At 40.8% G+C, this 21242-nt stretch overlaps 2 protein-coding genes across 2 annotated transcripts in view; one reads left to right on the forward strand and one right to left on the reverse strand.

The window, feature by feature from the left end:
• Positions 1–4229: 4229 nt before the first annotated feature.
• On the reverse strand, positions 4230–6093 carry LOC118218291 (general transcription factor II-I repeat domain-containing protein 2-like). The gene has a single exon (XM_035400866.1). It carries the CDS (start codon positions 6085–6087, stop codon positions 4273–4275), a length of 1815 nt encoding a protein of 604 aa, XP_035256757.1. The 5' UTR covers positions 6088–6093; the 3' UTR covers positions 4230–4272.
• Positions 6094–11966: 5873 nt separating this feature from the next.
• The window catches only part of abcc2 (ATP-binding cassette, sub-family C (CFTR/MRP), member 2), a 30354-nt gene continuing 21078 nt past the window's right edge, over positions 11967–21242 (forward strand). Inside the window, exons 1-9 of the mRNA XM_035401151.1 lie at positions 11967–12406; positions 14158–14331; positions 14850–14996; positions 15306–15446; positions 16049–16171; positions 16655–16710; positions 17056–17281; positions 18774–18961; positions 19974–20151. Coding sequence (XP_035257042.1) covers positions 12365–12406; positions 14158–14331; positions 14850–14996; positions 15306–15446; positions 16049–16171; positions 16655–16710; positions 17056–17281; positions 18774–18961; positions 19974–20151 — 1275 coding nt within the window. The 5' untranslated portion in view covers positions 11967–12364. The remainder of the gene's footprint in view (positions 12407–14157; positions 14332–14849; positions 14997–15305; positions 15447–16048; positions 16172–16654; positions 16711–17055; positions 17282–18773; positions 18962–19973; positions 20152–21242) is intronic.

Here is a 21242-nt window from a genome sequence, read left to right on the forward strand (position 1 = left end):
TAGGCGACCCTGATCCTGGAGTGCCTGTGGCATTTATGGTTTTTGTTCGCTCGTTAGTGATAACACCTGTGCTAGTCAGCTTCATATTTAGTCCACTATTTTTCATTGTCACAAAATAGGATTCTACTCCCTAGCAGCAAAACATGTCATTAAGATTCAGTGTTTTCTGTGTCTGTGAGAAAGTAGATATGCAACAGGCACACATGCCCTGCCAGCTAGAGATGCAGAATGAAGCATGTACATCACAAAATGGTATCATTGACACATTATCGCACAGGATAATATTCCATATTTTTTAAAATGGGTGAACAGGATCATTCAAATCTGGTGAGTCTAAAAAGCAAAATATATTTTTTCCCATAAGGTCAGGGATGCCAGTTTTCCAACAGATTTTTTAATTTGTGATGAATCATGGTTCCTTTGGGGGAAAACAGTCAAAAGTATTGGAATTTTTTTAATTTTTTTACTGCTCTCTCAGTTGTTGTGTTGGAGTACTCGATCCATCACGTGGATGCTCTCTGGTGGCCTCATGATGCTATTGCAAGTTGACAGGTTCAAGATTTGTGCTGCATTGATTTATAGATAATCTACTTTCATTTGGTATCCATGACTATAAGTGACAGTACTGTTCTCTCAAAGAATGCATTGCAAGTGATATCAGGGTGACCGTGCTGGTTTTTTAATTTGATTGGGCAGTACTATTCTTTATAAGTACGTGGTCACAGTGTAACATCGAACAATGATGGTCGCTGATAGGCTATTTATAATCCTATTGATATATAAACTGTTGTTGATTGTCAAAGCATCATCTGCATTCCCACGATGTACCAGTTTGCAGCCATATCGACTGCAGTGCTTAAAACATGAGAACAACTGTGGAATTGTGGAAATGAAATTGGATTACAGAGTACAATGCTTTCAGACACAGGCAGTTCAGTTAAAAACTCGCTATTGCAGAGTTTATATGTCTGGTTTGGCAGGGTAATTTTTGAACATATTGATAGGAAACTGTTTAAAGCAGGTACACAAGGTAGACAGGTCAGACAACAGTTTCCTACAGTAACAGGCTTTATCACAAGCCGAACCGGGGAGACACACTACACAGCTTGCAGAGGAAGTTTGCTAATGCCATATGGCAGTATTTTTCTTAACCAGAGTTAGCTTGTTTGAGTAAATGCTTATTGTACCTATGATCCAGCATTAATTACTCCCTACAATTAACCAAGGATTCAGAAGTCTTCATGTTCTTAAGGATTCAACGAACACTAAATAAAAATATGTTGCATTTTTTTAAAATTGATAATCAGAATCCATTTTAAGAGATGCATATTCATTCTATAGACTGGACAGTTTATATTTTTAATGTTGTAATTATATCAAATACCCACTTGATGGAGCCAGGACCACAACATCACCTTTTGCTTGTTCTCACACACAAAAAAAAACAAAACAAAACAAAACACTCATGTGTATCACATTTGGTAAGAAGACAAGCCGAAACATTCAGAGAAAAATGACAGCGATTTATGCTGGTTAGCCGAGAGACAGAAATGTTCACCATATTTCAGCTTGAGTTCATATATTTATATATATATATATATATATATATATATATATATGCACAACAGAACAGAATAGCATTTATCATCCTTCATTCCAAAATTTGTTTCCACAGCCATGGCACGTGCAGATGCAGAGAAGGAAGAGAATAATTGAGTGGGAGATAAACCTTCAATAAAATAACTTAGTGGCAGCCATAAGGAATGTTAACTGCACTACAGTATGCCAATAGTCTTTAATCTATGCACTGTCAGGAACCATTCAAAACACATACACGTAGGTACAGGTAATCAGAAAAACATTTTCCCACTGTAACAGACTTTAATACAATATGCACCATGGAAATACCCGCTACACAGCATTCAGAGGCATTTTCCAAAGACTCACTAAGTTGTCTCAGGCTTGATAGTAGTTTTTAAGCATCACGCCTCATATGGTCACATCTCACAAGCATGGAGGCTCTGTCTGTGGTCACACACGCATGTTACATCAGTAATTAGACCCCTCAGCACACAACACAACAGCGCAGTATAGCACCTGGGACGGGGGCGGTATATCCCCAGGGTGGGTGCCAGAGCTTTTCATGTCCTCTCAGGAGTGCACTTGGGATTACTCTGAGCCAAATTCCATCCTTCCCACAGCTTTCCATCATTCTTCTCCCTCTTCACTATGGTAATGGAATTCTTTAAAGAATTTGTGCTGCCAACATCCCTTATAGGATTTGTTCAGTTTGTGTTTACTGTTACTTCATTGAACAAACAAGTGTACGAATTAATACACACTTATGAACATAACATTGTGACATCACATAATTTCGTAAAATGTTAAATAGGACAGTTAACACTGTACTCATGGACAGAACTAATTTCAAATTCACTGTTCATTTTTGTGTGTTTACATTACACAGAGATAGCTATCATAAAATCAAGTTCATGGAATTTTGATAGGTGCATAATTCAATATGATCTGGTGATGCTAATCCATCTGCATTTGTGTGTGTGTGTGTGTGTGTGTATGTGTGTGTGTGTGTGTATAGATGTATCGAACACACAGGTCAACGAACTATGAGTCAATAAGCAAACAGCAAATCTTGTTATATTCATTAACTTCTGGAGTTTGATTCATAAAATCAGACATCAGGCCGTACCAGAATAAAGAGTGTTAACTGGCTTTGTAATTTGGTTAATTATTGCCTGATCTAAACTCTCCACACAGTAACTCACAAACATTTCAATAATAGCCAAAGGCTAAAATGTCCAGTGTTAATTCAACTCCAACGTGAGTGCATGAGTCGAAAAGGGAGTACGAGCTGATTTAACACACAACATTTTGCTGTATAATGTCACTATAATGCTCATCAGGAGACAGTTAATTTCATTATAACCTTAAAATTAGGTGTTTTATTGTAAATTGACCTGAACCAACAATGATATATAAAAGGGAGGAAATTAGTGTTCCCCGAATCCTCCCCTGATCATTAATTAAGTATGCATGCACCAGGAGAAGAGGGTGTCCCTCCCCCTCTTCCAAGTACATCAAATGTGGGCCTGTCTTTACTTTTGAATTGGTATTCAAGTCTTGCATCTGGATCTGGCATTCTACTTTTCATACTCAGACACATTTCATGGCCTTTTTGTAATAATTCTGCTGGCTGTTGGTTTTTGAAATTTTGGTGCATCTTGAGATTTTCTTGGGAGAGACAAGCTATGGTCTGGTGTCATCTTTAATTCCCATTGTTGTGACTGCAACCTGCGTCTATGTCAGTAACATTCAATGTTTGTTAAGGTAGTCGAACCTTCGTCTGTAGATTAGACACTGAATACTTCTGACTTAATAAATCGCTTAATTTTAATTTGGTTTGGGCTTGTAAATTTAGATGAAAGTTAATCAAACAGGTTGTTCAGACTATAAATGAATCTGGTGATTTAATAATTGATGTTTTTGATAATAATCATTAACATTTCTGGATTCATAAATTGTTATTTTAAACAGATTCTAACTGACAATTATTCTAACTGACAATATATATACCAAAACACTGACACATGGACACTCCTAGGCCGAGGACTTTGTCTAGAGATAGAGGTGCCTGTGCACAATAAGTAAAAACCACAGAAGAAGACATTTATGACATCATAGCTATCAGAAAAAAGGTGAAGTTCCAACACAGTCATGAGGACAGCCCTGAGACAGTCACCACCAAAACATGAGTCATTCACCTTAACACAGAGACACCACGAATGATTCACTGACTGCACTGACAATTCAGTCTACCTGAGACTCTAGGGCAGGGGTGTCAAACTCAAATACACAGTGGGCCAAAATTTAAAACTTGAACAAAGTCGCGGGCCAACATTGAACAAATGAACCTTTTAATATGGACCCAGACAAGTTTTGCTTTAACATTGAATATGGAACAAGCAACGTTTATTACTATACAATATATAACAATAGTGCAGACATGCAAAATCGAATTTCAAATAAAAAAACACATCAATGGCATTAATTTATTAAATGAAATTTAAATAAAAATCGTATGCCTCTTTTCTATTTGCAGCCTTCTGATTTAAATATCAAAATAAACTTTTTCCACAGGCTAATAATTTAAAAAATAAAACAACAATAATAAATCAATCAACCATTCAAGCCCATGCCTTAAAAAAAAGTGCATAAAGAAAAGGTTAATTATTGCTCAGTTTGCTACACACTGATCTAATCTGATGTGCCCAAGCCAGATACCTGGCATCTCTTCTTGGATGCTAGTAGTTCATCAATGTCTGGGCTCAGGCTCTGAGCTGAGGAAATCCTCAGTATCGAGCGAAGGTGTTCATCAGTCAGACGTCTCCTGTGAGATGTTTTAGTCATCTTCATCGAGGAGAAAAGTTGCTCACATAGATAAGTGCTGCCGAACATGGAGAGCATCTGAGCAGCTTGGGTGCGCAGCTGAGGCATTGTGTCATGGATGAACTGTGGAAACTGTGCGGCGCCCACAGCATCATACTTCGACTTCAGTGTGTCATTACACTGGAGTTCAATCAGCTCCATTTGGAGGTTGGTTGGTGCGTTTTCCACATCAACTGCGAAGGGATTACTGAGCAGTTCAAACCTACATTTCTGGACATCAAAGTCGGCAAATCGCCGGCTAAACTCAGCGCCAAGTACACTGAGTTTTTCAGTAAACTGTGCGCATGGGAACACGGCGGTAGAGATCTGCGTTTTTATGGTTTGACAGCAGGGAAAATGGCCAAGGTTTCCTTGCAGCATCTGATTCTCCCACAGGCACAATTTAGTTTTAAAAGCCCTCACTGCAGCGTACATGTCTGTGATGATGCGCCCCCGCCCCTGAAGCTGCAGGTTCAGCGCATCGAGATGGCTCGAGATGTCACACAGAAAGGCCAGCTCACACAGAAACTTTTGCTCCCGGAGCTCTGATGTGTCCTTCCCTTTGCTTTCCAGAAACTGACATATTTCCTCACGCAGCTCGAAACATCTGTTCAGTACTTTTCCTCGGCTTAACCATCTCACCTCTGTGTGATACGGCACGTCTGCGTATTCCGAACCACACTCCTCCAGAAAAGACTTAAACTGGCGGTGATTCAGACCTTTGGCTCTTATAAAGTTAACTACTTGTGTTACTGTGGTCATAACATGTTCCATCTTTAGGGCTTTGCCACACAGTGATTCCTGATGTAGGATGCAGTGATAAACAGTTAGCTCACCTGCACAGTTCTCTTCCCGCATCTTCTCCCGAACCCTGCCCACCAGTCCACTCTTTTTACCGCACATCGCTGGCGCACCATCTGTCGTTAATCCCACGAGTTTATCCCACGGCAGCTTTATTTCAGTTACACATTTGGAAACCTCCTCAAAGATTTCCTTTCCTGTGGTTGTGCCATTCATTGATTTTAATCCCAATAGCTCCTCCGTAACACACAGATTTGAGTCCACTCCACGGATGAAGACTGACAGCTGAGCAGTATCAGATGCGTCGCTGCTCTCATCCACAGCAAGGGAGAATGCAACGAAATCTTTTCCCTTTTCCATCAGCTGGTCATACAGATTGGTGGCAAGATCACATGTGCGATCAGCTACTGTGTTTCTGCTCAGGCTCACGTTTGAAAATGCTTGCTTTTTCTCTGGGCACACGAGGTCACAAACTTTCATCATGCACTTTTTCACAAACTCTCCCTCATTAAAGGGCCGGGCTGATTTTGCGATCTCTGCTGCCACAATATAACTAGCCTTTACAGCAGCCTCACTTTGTGATGTGGCTTTTTTGAACATATTCTGTTGTGAAACCAAACTTCTTTTCATCTCCTCTACTTTCTGTCTCCTTTGAGTTATGTCCAGGTCCTTGTACTTGTCATGGTGTTTCGTTTCATAGTGTCGTCTAATGTTGTACTCCTTAGTTATAGCCACGTTGACTCCACAAACAAGACAAACAGGTCTGTCTTTTACATATGTAAACAGATATTCTTCCTCCCACCTGTCCAGAAAGCTCCGGTTTTCTGCCTTTCTTTTCGCCATTTTTGGGAAGGGGAAGCACGGTGAAAGTTGTAGCGTGAAGTCGCTATGACTACTGTCCGTTTTTTGTTGAACGTTTGGACGTCCTACTGCGTTTCTGCGTCCTGTCCTGATTGACGCGCCAAAACAACAGCAGAGCATTCATCAACCTGAACGAACGATTGCAGAACGAACTTGAGGCTAGCTGACTGTCTGCCGTTATGTTTTAAAATATATGATCAAATGTTTACGGAGTTTAATTTCCATCCGTGACTGTACTGTGTCATGTAATCACGTTATATGTATGACATTAATAATACAAGTATGTTCAGTTATCTTCAATTTATGTTTCTCGGCAAAACGAATATGCTTAGCTAGCATATCAGCTTGCCAGTGAGCTAGGTAAGCTATCCGTGGTTAGCTCACGCATTAGCAATAGGAACTACAGGGGAAGAACATCGACTGCACTGGTGGTCAATCAATCAGAGATGTGTAGACTACTGGTGATTTGACTAGGCTAATTTTCATATAACTGTCTGGTAGACCTGCTGTTAACCAAGCAAGTTATCGTCGTAGGTTTTCGCCACAGTCAGTTAATGAGCCATTAACTGCTACTACTCCATCGCCGTTTGTGGTGTTTACTTGCTGGGTGACGCTAGCTGACCGATCGTTCGCAAGTCACTTTTTACCGAATAAAAATTAACACTGTCAGCGGTGATTAACAAATCTACCAAGTATTTTAATAACTGATCTACAGGCGTGTAAATATGACAACGCACTTTGAAGAGCAAGTTTTCCACCTGTTGCATAAAGACAAAAATAATGTACATTGAATTTCTAATTATTATTATTTTCTTGCTAGCTTCTAGCTTTGTCACATTCGTGCAGCATAACCCAGGTAGACATTTACGGAATGTACACGACTAACAAGCCGTCAAACACGTTTGACAGATGGAATATTTGCCGGTTAGGGTTAGCTAGCTAGTCAAATGGCTTGGTAGCCGAAGTTGTGAACTGTTTTAGCATAGGCTACTGGACTACCACATATACTAGCAAATAAGCGTTAGCTGATTACGCTTTCTGCCAACTAATTATTTGGTTAAGTGGGCTAAAGGAAATAGTAAAAATGACTCGGCTACCGCAAAACTTCAGATGAGGATTATTTTATGGTCGTCTAGTGCAGCTGTAAATAGCACACGCTATAATGAAACCACTACAAAATGGGAAGCCTGCATTTTCTGACTTCGCACAGGTGGACCGTGGTCGGAGCCGCAATGTCAAGGCCAAGAGACGCCACCTCCCACCCCAGTGACCACAGATTGTAGCCCCTACTGTAGCTCAGTCCTACGCAGTAATCCGGAAGTGACGCAAGCTGTACCTCATTGGTCCAGAACAAATATTGGCACTGTATACTGGAGCCATCCGTAGTGGCGCTAGTGAGCAACCAGGAACTACAACACCAGGAAATGAGCTTCAAAAACGAAGTCTGGTTTTGGCCGCTTGGCAGCAAGGCACGCAGTAATGGCGGCGCTGCTTTACTTCCCGGTTTCGCCGGATTTGTCTATAATACTGGCGGGCCAGCTCTAGTAGTCATTTGGGATTGCCTCGCGGGCCAAATATAATTACACTGCGGGTCAAATTTGGCCCGCGGGCCAGAGTTTGACACCCATGCTCTAGGGGTTATGTCAGCCACCCAACCCTGTCTCTCAGCTATCTACTGCTAGCTGACGCAGCTCTGAGCTCCTTATCTTACGGCTGAGCAAAACAATCTTATCTAACTACTGATGTGCACACACGCACGTGATTGCTTAAACATTATCCCTTTAGTGTACACAATCTTCCATACTCCACCCTTTTGTGATTATAAGCACAATGTAAAACATGTGTCATCCACAATACAGAAATAGTAGTACCTCTGTTCCAGGTTTTTCTCTGTATTGAATTGAAGTATTGAATTTGAGCTTGTCACAGTCTTAACTCTTCTTCATCAAGGTCATCATTACCATAGACAATTTCAGTCAGGAAGGGAATTGTTTTATTATTATTTTATGTGACTGTAACAATGCAAGCAGCGCACACACAGGGGAAACTCACAATAATGCAGCCAATAATGACCAAAATAAGGAAAGAGAGGAAACCATATTGTTTAAACTTTTGCAGTTACATTTTTTTCATATAGGAAATAGGAAATTAAACGAAATGAATGATTGGCTAAGTCTAACACTATCATGAAAACTGAATGAGCACACAATTGCCTCTAACCTTATCCAATATGCTCTAGTCTCATATAACATGCTCTCAATCTAATCAGGCAAACAATGTTGTTTAGCCTTTATCTAACAGGTGTTGTGAGAGCCCTGTGGAATATGGCGTCTCTGGCATGCCAAAGGGGAAGAGTGAGGGAAGGGCCAAGTTAATCTCTCGTCGCACAAAACAACTCCCTGTAGCTCTTGGGAAGTGTGTTGCCTGGAGTGGACGTGGAAGGTCTGAGAACCCGTCCATTATCTATACCCGCTTATCCTGAGCAGAGTCACAGGGGATGCTGGAGCATATCCCAGCATGCATTGGGTGAGAGGCAGGAATACACCCTGGACAGGCCATCAATCCGTCACAGGGCACACACATCATTCACTCACACACACTCATACCTATGGACAATTAATTTAGAGTCTCCAATTAGCCTACCTGCATGTCTTTGGGCTGTGGGAGGAAAGACCCACACAGACACAGGGAGAACATTCAGAAAGGCTTCACACAGAAAGGCCTAGGCCAGATTTGAACCCAGCACCTTCTTGCTGTGAGGCAACAGTGCTAGCCACTGCACCATCACGATGCCCGCTCATGCAGCACATACTAGCCTTGAAACACAAGTTATATTACTCAGTGACCCGAGGGGTCTTTTCAACCCTGCCTTAGGTTGTCTCTTTTTCAGAGATCTTACCTGTCGTTGGAGTGAGTCACAACACACACTCAGTCGTCACCCACCTTCTGTGACCTTTCATCATTTCAGTCACAATACCATCATCATCATCATTATTGTAGAACTCTCGTGATACCCCTGGCCGGGTCTTTTCAGCACAACCACTACTGGGGTAGTCTTTTGGGCACACGGTAAAAAGGTCAAAAACACTGCTTATCAGCATCAGTATAAAACAGATCAACAGGACTCCCTGTACAACAACAGTATCAATGCCTACCAGGCATTTTCAACCACCTGAACATATCCCAAGTCCATGAAGGAGTTTGATAAATTTTTACTGTCTTTTTTTGAATATGCTATCCAAAGCTAATAATCTCATCTTCGTTATCAGGCATGTAAGTTCAGCTTTCATTACTTACCACAGAGCTTGTGCCTCCCAGAGATACCAGACCACAATCCAGAGATGCTCAGTTTAGCAAAATCACTGCTAACATCTCAGTATCTCTGGTGATACTTTGTATTGCTTTGGCTGCATCATGAGCTGTAGATTCAATTATCACAGCCAATTGTTTTATCTCTTTTATTGCTCGACTTACTCCACACACAGGAACCATAATGGAGGCCAACCTGTCAGTTTCTGAAATGTCTCTTTTATATCTATATGATGCTGGATACAGGGTGGCACAATGCTATATGGCAGGAATCACATACACAACATAACATACCCCTCCCTGTCCTATGGGCACCCATGCATATACTTTTCCTCCACAGACAAACATTGTTCTATTGTAACATAAAATGCATGGGAACACCAATCGAATGGGACTGCTACCATTCCTACCATATTCTTTATTTCTTTTAGCATTACTGCATCCATCGGCTCATATTTCTTCACGCCTCCTCTCATTTACTCATTGCCTTCGTACTGATATATTTTATGAATTTAGGTCTATATTTTATTAATTGTAAAATTATTCCCATCAAAATTCACTTACTTAATCAACCCACATTATCCTTCCCATACAAAAAAAACCCTCAGCCAATTAGGCACAGCTCCTTAAATAAGGTGTCAACAACAAAGAAAGACAAGCCCAACAGAACAACCAAGAGCTCAGAGATGGTTTAGGGTTCACCGAGTTCACAGAGTTCACAGGTGTCTATGTCAACCTATATTCTTATTCTTATCTTTTAGACTCATTAAGTCACATACACATTCTTCTGCTTCCCACTAAATCAGTTCTGGACAAAACATGGTTATCTTAGGGATGGGGAAAACAACTTCATATACTGAAACTGATACTGAACTGAGTAAACAAACACACCCAGGCATGTGATTGCTTAAAAATGATCTTTTTAGGATACACAGAAGTGAGAAATCACTTTAACCAGGAGAAGACAGAGTAGATATATTTGGAGAATTGCAGGCAGCTCCAAGTCATTTTTCACAGTCATTATTTCTATTTCTTCAGTCGCAAACAATGTATTTATGTGGTCTTGCTCTTTTGTTTTCATATATACTCAAAGTTGTGAATGCGTACTCCATAACTGCACTAGAATGAATTAGAGTGATTGTCATGGAGTGATTGTTTTTATACTTTATTAAATGTTTTGCCTTTTCTTTTTTCTTCCATCATGTGAAACATATGTAATCCAGAAAAAGTAATGGATACAAGCATTTTAAAAAGAATACCCAAGGTACCCCCACAGAAATTTTCAAGAACATCCCTTGAAGTTGCAAATTACTTGAAGTTAAATCACATGAACTGAATAAATCAACTTTATTTAAGCATGGTATTGTTCTCTTGGAGGCTTGACGTAGATGTGACAGCCGCCAATCACACCCACAGCTCTGTTGAATGTTGCACTCCCGGTCAGTTAGGTGTTTTGTCGTTCATTTGGTTTGAAGAAAGATACTGCCACTTCTAACTTCTCCTTAAGCAGCTGTGCAATTTTATTTTTTGTGATAAACTTTTTCAGCTGTGCTATTTTGTGTTCAGCTCAACAACGCACTCAACCTAATGAAAAGAAAAACAAGAACTACTTATTAGAGCAACAGATTTTACTATGCAGTCAACATGTGTTTAATTTAATGTGTCGTTTTTATTCCTGACCTAATTTTTCAAATAATTAAAACATACACATGCTGAAAGAAAGAGATAAAGTGCCACCTTTTATGTAGGCTACACAAGGACAATTTTAATTGTATCATGTCTTGTGGCAGGAGTAATATACTCCTGTTTGTATATCTTCATAAATAATCTTAATTAAATGTCATTTGAATCTGTATCGGTTTCTCTTGTTGAAAGGTAACTAGAGAAATGAATTGTTGACAGAATCGCATCTGTTCAGGAGGATATGCAAAAATGCTATAGTAATTTCCCATTGAAAAAGGGAGTAATTTTATAGGCTACAGATGCCTTGTTACATTGGATAGTTCTTAATAGCCCAGTGATTCAATTTCTGGAATAATATTTTTGATAAATTAAACTATTTCATACATAGCGTAACTCACATTGGTCCATTAAAATAATTGTCCAGCAAAAGCTAAAAACTGGAACAAGACAAAAACACCTTCCACAAGAGGAAGAGAAAGCAGTAGTCCACTAGAAAGACACAGTATTCATAGGAGTTTCTCTGGGCCCTGTGTGTTCTGACTGGCACAATGGGACCAAGTTGTGTGAAAACATTTTGGTTCTGTGCCACCGCAACTGGCCTAGTTTTGCAGCATGCTTGATTGTCCACGGTCACATCCAAAGCCCATTTACGTACGATGTTCCTCGGATGTGACCAGAAAGCCAAGGAGCTGCCCCATCGCCATACCACAGGAAGGAATGTACGGAGTTACTTAATGAGACCTCTCTCTCAGCTGCGAATATGAGAGAAAGACTCTTGCCTCAGTGGACTCTGCTCATCTGCGTACTCCTGCCCGCCCACTTTTCTCTCTTTCTCTCTCTCTCTCTGTCCGGACTTTGGACCAGTGTGCGATGAAAAAGAGGAGGAACGGGGATTCTGGGAAAGAAGCGCGTGCCCATGTTCATGACTGGAGTAGACACCGTGCATTTCTGCCAGAAAATGTTTCTCGAACCTCTGTATACTTTCCTAAATTAAAAACTTCCTGAGGGCCTCCTTGAATATAGGCCAGCTACAAGTGCTTCACAAAAGTAGAGTTAAGAATTAACCTCTCCCATTCAGACTAGTACTACTACTACAGATGCCCGTGTGGATGCCTGAACAGAGACAGTCATTTGCTTTTGATTTGAGCACTTGCCATTCTTGCTGAATCATGCTTTGCCTTTAGCCCTGAAGGCTTGTCTATACTGCTGGCTAACTTTGAAACACAACCATCTTGTCTCGTCCTGAAAGAACCAGGATTGTGCAGTTATGCCCGCTGCACTGGATCAGTTCTGTGGCTCACCATTTTGGGTAAGTTTTCTTGATGAGAGTTTATACTTGAAGAGCTTGACTTTTGTGTATATAATTTGAGGATACCAAGAACTGTTTTTTTTTTTTTTTGAAAAGTTTTCAATAATTTTCTTACATTACTAACAAAAGTGACATTTTTGCTATTTAATTTTGATTTTAATAATTTAAGGTTTAAAAAAAAAAATGTTCAGTTAAAAAATGTCAATATATAGTTGACATGAAATCCAGGCAAACTACCCTATTCATAAACCAAGGCTGAATTGTATAAACTGGGTACTTTCCCAGTTATATGGTCCACAGACAGCATTAAATGTAAAATCTTAAATCTTGGACAAGTAAACAAGTACAATTGTGGACCTCAGTTCCAAGGGTTTTGAAATATCAAGTCTAGCAGTGCTGACATGTTTCAGAGCGTTTTTGTCACTAGCTTATTTAGATGATTATATAAGTCAACCCTGTGTCGAAGCTGTGTCTTATAAATTGCAATTCTATTTTCTTATGTACCATACCTGTATATTAACTCATCCTTCTGAATTATGTTACAGTGTTCCTAAAATTTTATTTTAATTCACAAGAAAATTACACATCTGAGCTGGATCTTAGTACCCTAATGATAATATTTTGCACTGAATATCAGTTTATCAACTATTACTGTTGTTTATTAAATTGGATCACACAAGTTAATGGTAGGGTTTGACTTAAAACAGAACAGGTCTGTTAAAAACTTGTTTTAAAAACAAGTTGTATGTGTTGAGATATGTCCCCTGTCACGCCAGGTTCTGGGTGAAAGTAGAAAGTAGACTAACCACCAAGGTGCCATTAGGTCTTCAAACGATGGCAAGGACATGGTAGCACCTCCAGTGCCAGTGTGTTTATTATTTACAGCGCAAAGTAACAAAGTGCTCAGCGCAGGGATTCCCCTAAACAAGTCTACATCTCTGTACACTATGTACAATACTCTATGGCTACTCCAGTTAGCACTTAGCCGCTATATTTACTTTCCCAAAATCACTTGTACAACACTTTCCTTGGTCCAATACACTCCCCACGTACCTACCAAAACTCCTCCCCTTACACACCAAGCCCCTCCCCCAAGAAGTACACTACCAGAGTCAAAAGAGGAGGAGACAGGTGTTATCAGACCCGTAAATATGACAAACATTACCTCACACTCATACACAACAATATTTATATTATACACTACAACATGACGTTCTCCTCATACATTAGCCGATTTGGAGGATTTCTTTTTGAGTACATCAATTTATTCTTTTTAGTTTATTTTTATTTTTATTTTATACTTTTATTTATTTTTTTATTTATCCTTTGTTTTACCAGGGGAGTCCCATTGAGATTAATATCTTTCAGGCAAGTGGTAGCGAGCAATACAATAAGATAAGACAATGAAAGACAATTTTTTTAAAATACATCCATCATCTGTACCCATTTATTCCTGATCAGGGGCAGGGGGAGATGCCACTACTTGTATTTGTAGCTGTATTTGCTCAACCAACAAATTATTTTTATTCATATTTGGATTTAAAAAAAACCTGTGACTGCTCTGATAAGCAGCACTGTGCATGTGCCATACTTTGTGTCTGGTACCCCATAGCATAACAATGTTTTATTTATTCATATTTTTAAATAAATCATTTTTGAATTTCATGGGCCACAAATGTCCTAAGATTCAGCTGTTCTTCTGTTCTTACTTTTTCTGTAAATCCCTCCGGCGGTGTTTGTGCTTGTTTCAGAATGCTTCTTTCCTGGACCGTCCTGACCCGGACCTACCGGTGTGTGTGGAGCGCACGGTGTTGGTTTGGGTGCCTCTGGCTTTCCTGTGGCTCACTGCCCCCTGGCACCTCGCACCCCTCTTCAAACGGAGGGTCTCGAAACTACATGTCTCCAGGCTCTACATGAGCAAACAGGTAATTTGAAATAGGATACTGTATAGACGAGAACAACATAGAATCTCTGATATTTTAAGTTCCTATAACACTCGATCACTGGAGACACTTACCACAGAGGTAACTAGAAAGGAAAGTTTGAGGACAAACATGAAGGTGGTTTGAAAAAGCCAATGTTGAAATTATGCATGTTGGCTCTCAAGAATTGTAACTCAAACCCTGCCCAAATAGGGCTTAGATGACCTGGATTTGGCATATAACAAATGGCTATAATGTGTTCCCTTAATTCATAATCAGTTTAGCTAAAAAAATTTGACTTGGAAACATTTTCAAGCATAGAACAGGCCTACATGTTACAAAATTTGTTTCAGCTCGCTATATTTGGTCGAAACTACTTTGTTTTATGAGCGTGTCAGGCTCTCAGTACTGTAAGTTTACAAGGCTATGAGTTAGGCTAGTCTGCAGTTGGCCAGGACATTTTTACTGCATAGCTGGGCTGCAGTTACACCTATGTACATACTGTTTTTGTTCTCTTTCAGGTCCTGGCTGGCCTTCTTTTACTGACTGCCATTGCTGGACTTGCAGTCACTGTAGGAGAGGATCATGGGCCATCAAGTGACAGAAATGCAAATGGTGTAAATCCAGCAGTCCTTTACACAAACCCTGTTCTGTTCACCATTTCCTGGGTAAGGATTTAAGGCAGAGAATAATTTTCTGATACATATATATCTACCTCTGTGTGTGTGTGTGTGTGTGTGTGCGTGTGTGTGTTTACATTTACCGTATTTGATACATACCATATTCCAGAAACATTAAAGGCTGTACTAGGAAAGGCCCGAGTGGCTCAATATGGATTGTATCAAAAATATCATATTCCTCATAAGCCAGTTTTGCCCAAATGGGCTGAAGTGTTCTTTATTTGTTTTTGTTTTGTTTTTTTGTTTTTTGTATGTTGTGGGTATAATTTGTTTTGTCTACCATTCTGTTGGCTCCAGGTCCTGGTGATCCTTTGTCAGGAGGGTATGCGGAGGAAACCGGGAGCTGTAGATTCAGGGTCGCTCTTTCTCTTCTGGCTGGTGCTGGTCGTGTGCGAGGTCTTCTCCTTCCAGACCCTTCTGCGGGAAGCGCTCAGAACGGTGGGTGTGTTTGGGAGGGAGCGGATGTGCAAGAGTATCCCCGTGTTTCTTATTTACATTTTATTTTACAAGTGTTCTACATCCATCTGTGGAGAACTATCCATTTCCACATTGTAAAAGGGGGGAATGGAATATACAAGTACACAATGAAGAATGAGGGCAATATTACAAGAACAAGAACAATTGATCTGGAAAGGTGTAGACAACCTTATTCGTAATCGTACCTTATTGAACCTGTGTTTTGTAGTTGTCCAATTACCATGATATGCACTTTTGTACGTTGCTTTGGATAAAAGCATCTGCTAAATAAATGTGATGTAATGTAATGCAACCCTGGTCCTTGAGTGCCACATATGTTTCTGGACTTTGTTCAATGTGAAGTCCTCACTATAAATTGTATTAATTTGTAGGCCTATTTTTATAGTAAAGGGCCAAAACCAATCCATCCCAGTGGAGTAGAAAGCTGGTTTGAATAAACAAAGCCGTGATGGTCATCAGCCATCTTTCCCCCCAGCCCCAAGCCCCCCCCCCCCTCCCCCGTTTTTGCCCCCTTTGGAAATTTTGTCCTCTAAGTCTATTCTCCCTCTTTTGCTCTCTTTCAGGGTGAAATAGAAGACCTTCCACGCTTCTGCCTGTTCTACATGTCCTTTGGTCTGCAGGTGCTGGCCCTTGCCCTGTCAGCCTTTGCCGATATTCCCCCAGAGGCTGTGGACACCGTTAAAAAGGTGCATACACCCGACTGCTCTCACTTCCACATGAGATGGGCAGCATCGGAGTTGGGGCTGAGGATATGTGACACATCCTCTGAAATATGAAATATGTCATTGACAGATTCATATTACAGTACACAGAGACAGATTTTGGTGGCCCTAAACTGGAATGTTTGGGGATGGGGGATTGATGGGGGGGCGGTGGGGGGGGGTGTTGGATTGGTGGCGGACGCAATCTCAATCTGGGGGAAGGGTGTGGTGGAAGCAATCACAGACCAGGGAACCGATAGCTGGAGGCGCATAAATAACAATACAGTGCAATTAAAATGTCACAGAAACAAACTTTGAACTTTAATTCTGTGGGCTAAAACACTGCATAGAGTGTGCTTCTTGGCTGTAGTATTCTTCAGTGAGTATTCAGTATATATTAAAATACAGTGAATATACTTCTGGTTTAATGATATATGAACATGTTTCTCTATGGTTTATTTGATTCAGAACCCAGAGATCGGAGCATCATTTCTCAGTAGAATCACATTCAACTGGTTTAACAGGTAGGCGGGATGACTCCCAAAGTATGTAACCACATGATTTCGACATGTTTATGGTACCAGAGCTGTTAAGCAGATTATCCCTGAATGATTACCTGTAAATGCAATCCTGAGCAAGCTTTCTATACCCACAGTTCCCTTTATTTGCCCAAATAAGGTCTGGACAGGGACAGACCTGTAACACCCTACCCCACCACCAAGAGATACCCCCCCACTCCTCCAGGGAGAGAGAAACTGAGAGTGTACTCCCCATAATCTAGTGATAGCAATAAGATGCTTTGTACGACAGTACACAATCTTGGCGTTAATGCAGCCTCTCTCTCTCTCTCTTTCTCTCTCTCTCTGTAGCATGGTTGTGAATGGCTACAGGAGGCCACTGGTTCAGGAGGACCTCTGGGACCTGAAGGAGGAGGACAGCTCTGATAGCATCTGCCAGGCGTTTGAGAAGCACATGAAGCGGGAGCTGGCGAAGGCTCGGTCGCGCATGAAGAGCAGGATGAGGAAGGCCGGCCAGAGAGCTGAGGCCCATGGGAACGGGCTGGCCAAGGGGGTCAGCCGGGACGTGCTGGTCATGGTAAGGGCTAGTGCACAGCTGTTTCCCACTGCTAGACGGCCACATGACCGTGTGTCTGCCAAACAAGTGGCATCTAAGGAAAGTAAAGAATGGGTTTGGCCTGCTTCCCGTGGCTTTAAATCACACTATGCACGTGCGCATGCACAGACGCACACTTTAAAAAAAAACATTTAGACTGTGAACATAATATTGTTTATGATGTGTGAATTGTAATGAATTTGGAACAGGTTATAAGTAATTAATTTTATTTCATGAATATTTTGACAGAATTTAAACCAACACAGGGTTTTTCCTTGCTCAAAATGAGGCAGAGGTGGTACTTTAACCATGATCAGTCATATTTAGAACTTTTTGTCACATATCCCTTGCATGCTGTGACTGCTTGAAGTTTGTGACCTATAGAGATCGCCAGGTGTCTGAATATCTTCTCTGGTGATGCTCTGCCAGGCCTGTACTGCAGCCATCTTCAGCTCCTGATTGTTTCAAGGGCTAGTTGCTTCAAGTTTTCTCTTCATCAAATGAAACTCATGTTCAATTGGATTCTGATTGGGTGACTGACTTGCCAAGTTAAGAATTTTCCAGTTTTTTTATTTGAAAAAACTCCTTTGTGGCTTTAGCAGTACATTTGGGATCATTGTCTTGCAGTAGGCGCTGTCCAACTTTAACCACATGTTGAATTGTTTGATTACTAATCTAAAATTGTGGAGTGGAGAGCCAAATCAAGAAAAAGTTTATCTTTTTCCTAAACCTTATGGAGGGCTCTAGCTTATTACCTGTGTTGTTCATTTGATACCTTTACTGTTATCCTTATCAAAGGTGCCAGTTAATTCTGGACCTGACTGTAAATTGGTCTTATACACAGTCTTTGTCATGGTTGGAATATGGTATCCATTCCTGGGCTCCAAAGTACAAAAAAACATATTGAAGCTCTTGAAAGACACACAACTAAAATGGTTCCTGGTACTTATGTAAAAGTTATGAGGAAGGACTTTATGAATGAAATTTCTACAGGCTTATCAAAAGGAGACTGACAAGGGCAATTTTACTGAGGCTTTTAAATTCGTATGTATAAGTATTCACAGTGTGAACCACAAAAGATTTCTCAGGGTTGGGTGCTGTCAGTAGAATGAAGGTGGAAACATAGGTGGAAATTTAAAGGTGCAAAAATTTGGACATGTGCAAAAGTTCAAGTTTTATCAATACACAGAACAGCTTGCTAGTTCATGTAGTAAGGGCAGAGACCATTAGGGTGTTCAAGTCTAAGCTTGATGAAACGCTGGATATGGATACTGTACTTTATATTCTGTAGGTAAATTAGGAGCCTGAATGGGCTTAATGTCCTGCACCATTATTATTTTTTTTTGGCCTTGTGAATTCTGTACCTTTCTATGGGTACATTTCAAAAATCCTGTTTGATCTGTTGAAATTGTTCCTCAGAGAGTTCATGGGAAAGGTTGTCTGTGTTTACGGAGCCTTATTCTCTTATCCTCAGGAGGAAACCGGTGAAGAAGGGAAGAAGAAGAAGAAAAAAAAGAAGAAGGATGGAGAAAAAGAGGCCGAGTACCCCAAGTCCTGGTTGGTGACCACTATCGCGAAAACCTACAAATGGATTCTGATAGAGTCGGCCATGTTTAAACTCCTGCAAGACCTGCTGGCTTTCACCAGCCCCCAGTTTCTGAAGTGAGTGTTTCGGAGACGGGTCACAGAATCACAGGGAGGGGGACACACAGATGATGGCTCTGCTTGTGAAGTGAGTGTTTCAGAGAATTCATAGAAGAGATAAAGATGATGGCCCAGGGCCTGAATTGAGCCTTTCAGAGATGAGTAACAGGGATGTAGGCTCAACTCCTAAAGGGGATATTTCAGTGATAGTCACAAGGACGAGTCACAGAAATACAGGCTCAGCTCCTGGAAGTCTTGGAGCTCTATTTTCCCAGCTGGCGCATGGTGTGTGGTAAGCAGTTGCACCGGTGAAGTGGTATTTTCATCATGGATTTTGACCCATTTGGTGACTTGCCATGTACCAAAGTGGGAAGACAGACATTGTTGGGGGTGTGTCAGTGAAGATCAAGCAGCGCGCTACAATTTTGGTGCAGCGCATTGTAATTTTGCTCTGAGCGTAGTCTGTGATTTGTGCCTGCGCTACCCACCTGCTTAGATCAGGTGTATGATGCCAGTCATAGAAGATGCTCATTTTGGGGCTTTCCCAAGCATTACGCCAAATATTTGCTGTTCAAATTTGAATTTGATATACACTTTAGTTAAAATAATAGTTACATGCAAGCTACATGCATTAACTGCAGTAGCTATATATAAAATTCATGTTTGGGTCATGCTATACATTCAAAATGGAGGTGCCAAGAAAAATAGTAACTTCTGTCATTTCAGGAGTGCCATTTAAAACTATTACATGTTCTTTGGGATCAGAGATAAAATAATAACCATGGAGAAAGTCGCCTGCAACATGCTGTATGCAAGCTGCAACTAACCCTCCAAAGGCTGACACTTTTCCCCTCCAATTGGTCAGTTCAGTTCAGTTTAAGTAAGCCATGCCATTGTCGTGAATTAATGATGAACTTGTGTAGGCTGAGCAGACTTCTTTTTTCCTGGGCATTCTGACACGCTTGCTTATTTTGTGTTCATTAGCCCTAACCAGGTTTCCTCCCCAATTGTGTGATTTGGTTTGGTCCAGGTTGCTGGTCTCCTACACTCAGGACACTACCATCTTCGCCTGGAAGGGATACATGTACGCCGTGCTGCTGTTGCTGCTGACCGTGCTGCAGTCGCTGTTCCTGCAGCAGTACTTCCAGCGCTGCTTCGTGCTGGGCACGCACGTGCGCACGGCCCTCATGGCCGCCGTGTACAAGAAGGTACCTCCACCCCTCCTCTGCCACTTTCAAAATGCACCACCGAATCTCAAATATGAACCTCTGGCCACTGTATACAAGAAGGTACCTCCACCCCTTCGCTGTTACCACTTTCAAAACGTACCGTCAAATTTCAGATATGAACCTCTGGCTACTGTGTACAAGGTGCCTCTACCCCTCCGCTGCCGCCACTTTCAAAATTTACCGCCAACTCTCAGATATGAACCTCAGAGTTCAAGGGAGGCTAGTCAACTGAAACATGAATCTGGAAGTAGCATAATATACAATAGTTATTGATCACTATCTAGCTTTTTCTGCTGGTGGAAACGTGAGCATCGAATTGAAATGAGCACATTTTTCCATTGATCAAAATACTTGAAAGAGTGTGGACTGTGAAACGAAGGGACTTCCGCTCAATTGCTATAGAATAAAATGTTACCTTTTCAAAAAAGGGTCATTGCAAAGGAGATTGATTAGCTAATATAAAAAAGAACATCAATTAATATTTTCAAGAGATCCAGATTGATTATACGCTATTAACTTAAACAATAAACAGTCAATAGAGAGAGCAGTATTATGCTGCATTTTATCCAGAGAGCATACCATATCATTAACAACAATGCGGATGCAAAATAAATAATAGTGCTATAACTTACAGTTTTAGAATAAAAAGGTTTACAGTCTATTAATGATTCTAAGATTTTAGCTCGACTTGACAGCTTAGAGATTGGTCGATAGTTATTCGTGTCACAAGTGTCCCCACCCTTGTGGAATGGGATCACATGATCGGCCTTCCACACCTTTGGCATGATCCCAGGTTTATTGTTTGGTTAAAAATATGGGCTAAGGCTTGCACTATCAGGGGTGCTGCACGCTGTAAAACTGCCAAGCCAGATCCAGCAGATCAAAAAAAACATCTGTATTAATTAAACAATCAAACACATTCTTATCAGTAATCTGGCTGAAAGAGAACAGAGGATCACAGAACTCTGTAGCATTGAAGGATGAATTAACTCTATCTCCCTCCTGCAAGATAATCTGTATAAATGAGATTCTCAAAGAAGTTTTCATGCTGAAACAAAATGGCCATTGAA

This window comes from Anguilla anguilla, chromosome 18 (assembly GCF_013347855.1).
Source record: "Anguilla anguilla isolate fAngAng1 chromosome 18, fAngAng1.pri, whole genome shotgun sequence".
NCBI lineage: Eukaryota > Metazoa > Chordata > Actinopteri > Anguilliformes > Anguillidae > Anguilla > Anguilla anguilla.

What these genes read in the sequence shown, in the direction of transcription:
- LOC118218291 (XM_035400866.1), bottom strand. Translation starts at nt 6,087, where the DNA reads ATGGCGAAAAGAAAGGCAGAAAACCGGAGCTTTCTGGACAGGTGGGAG.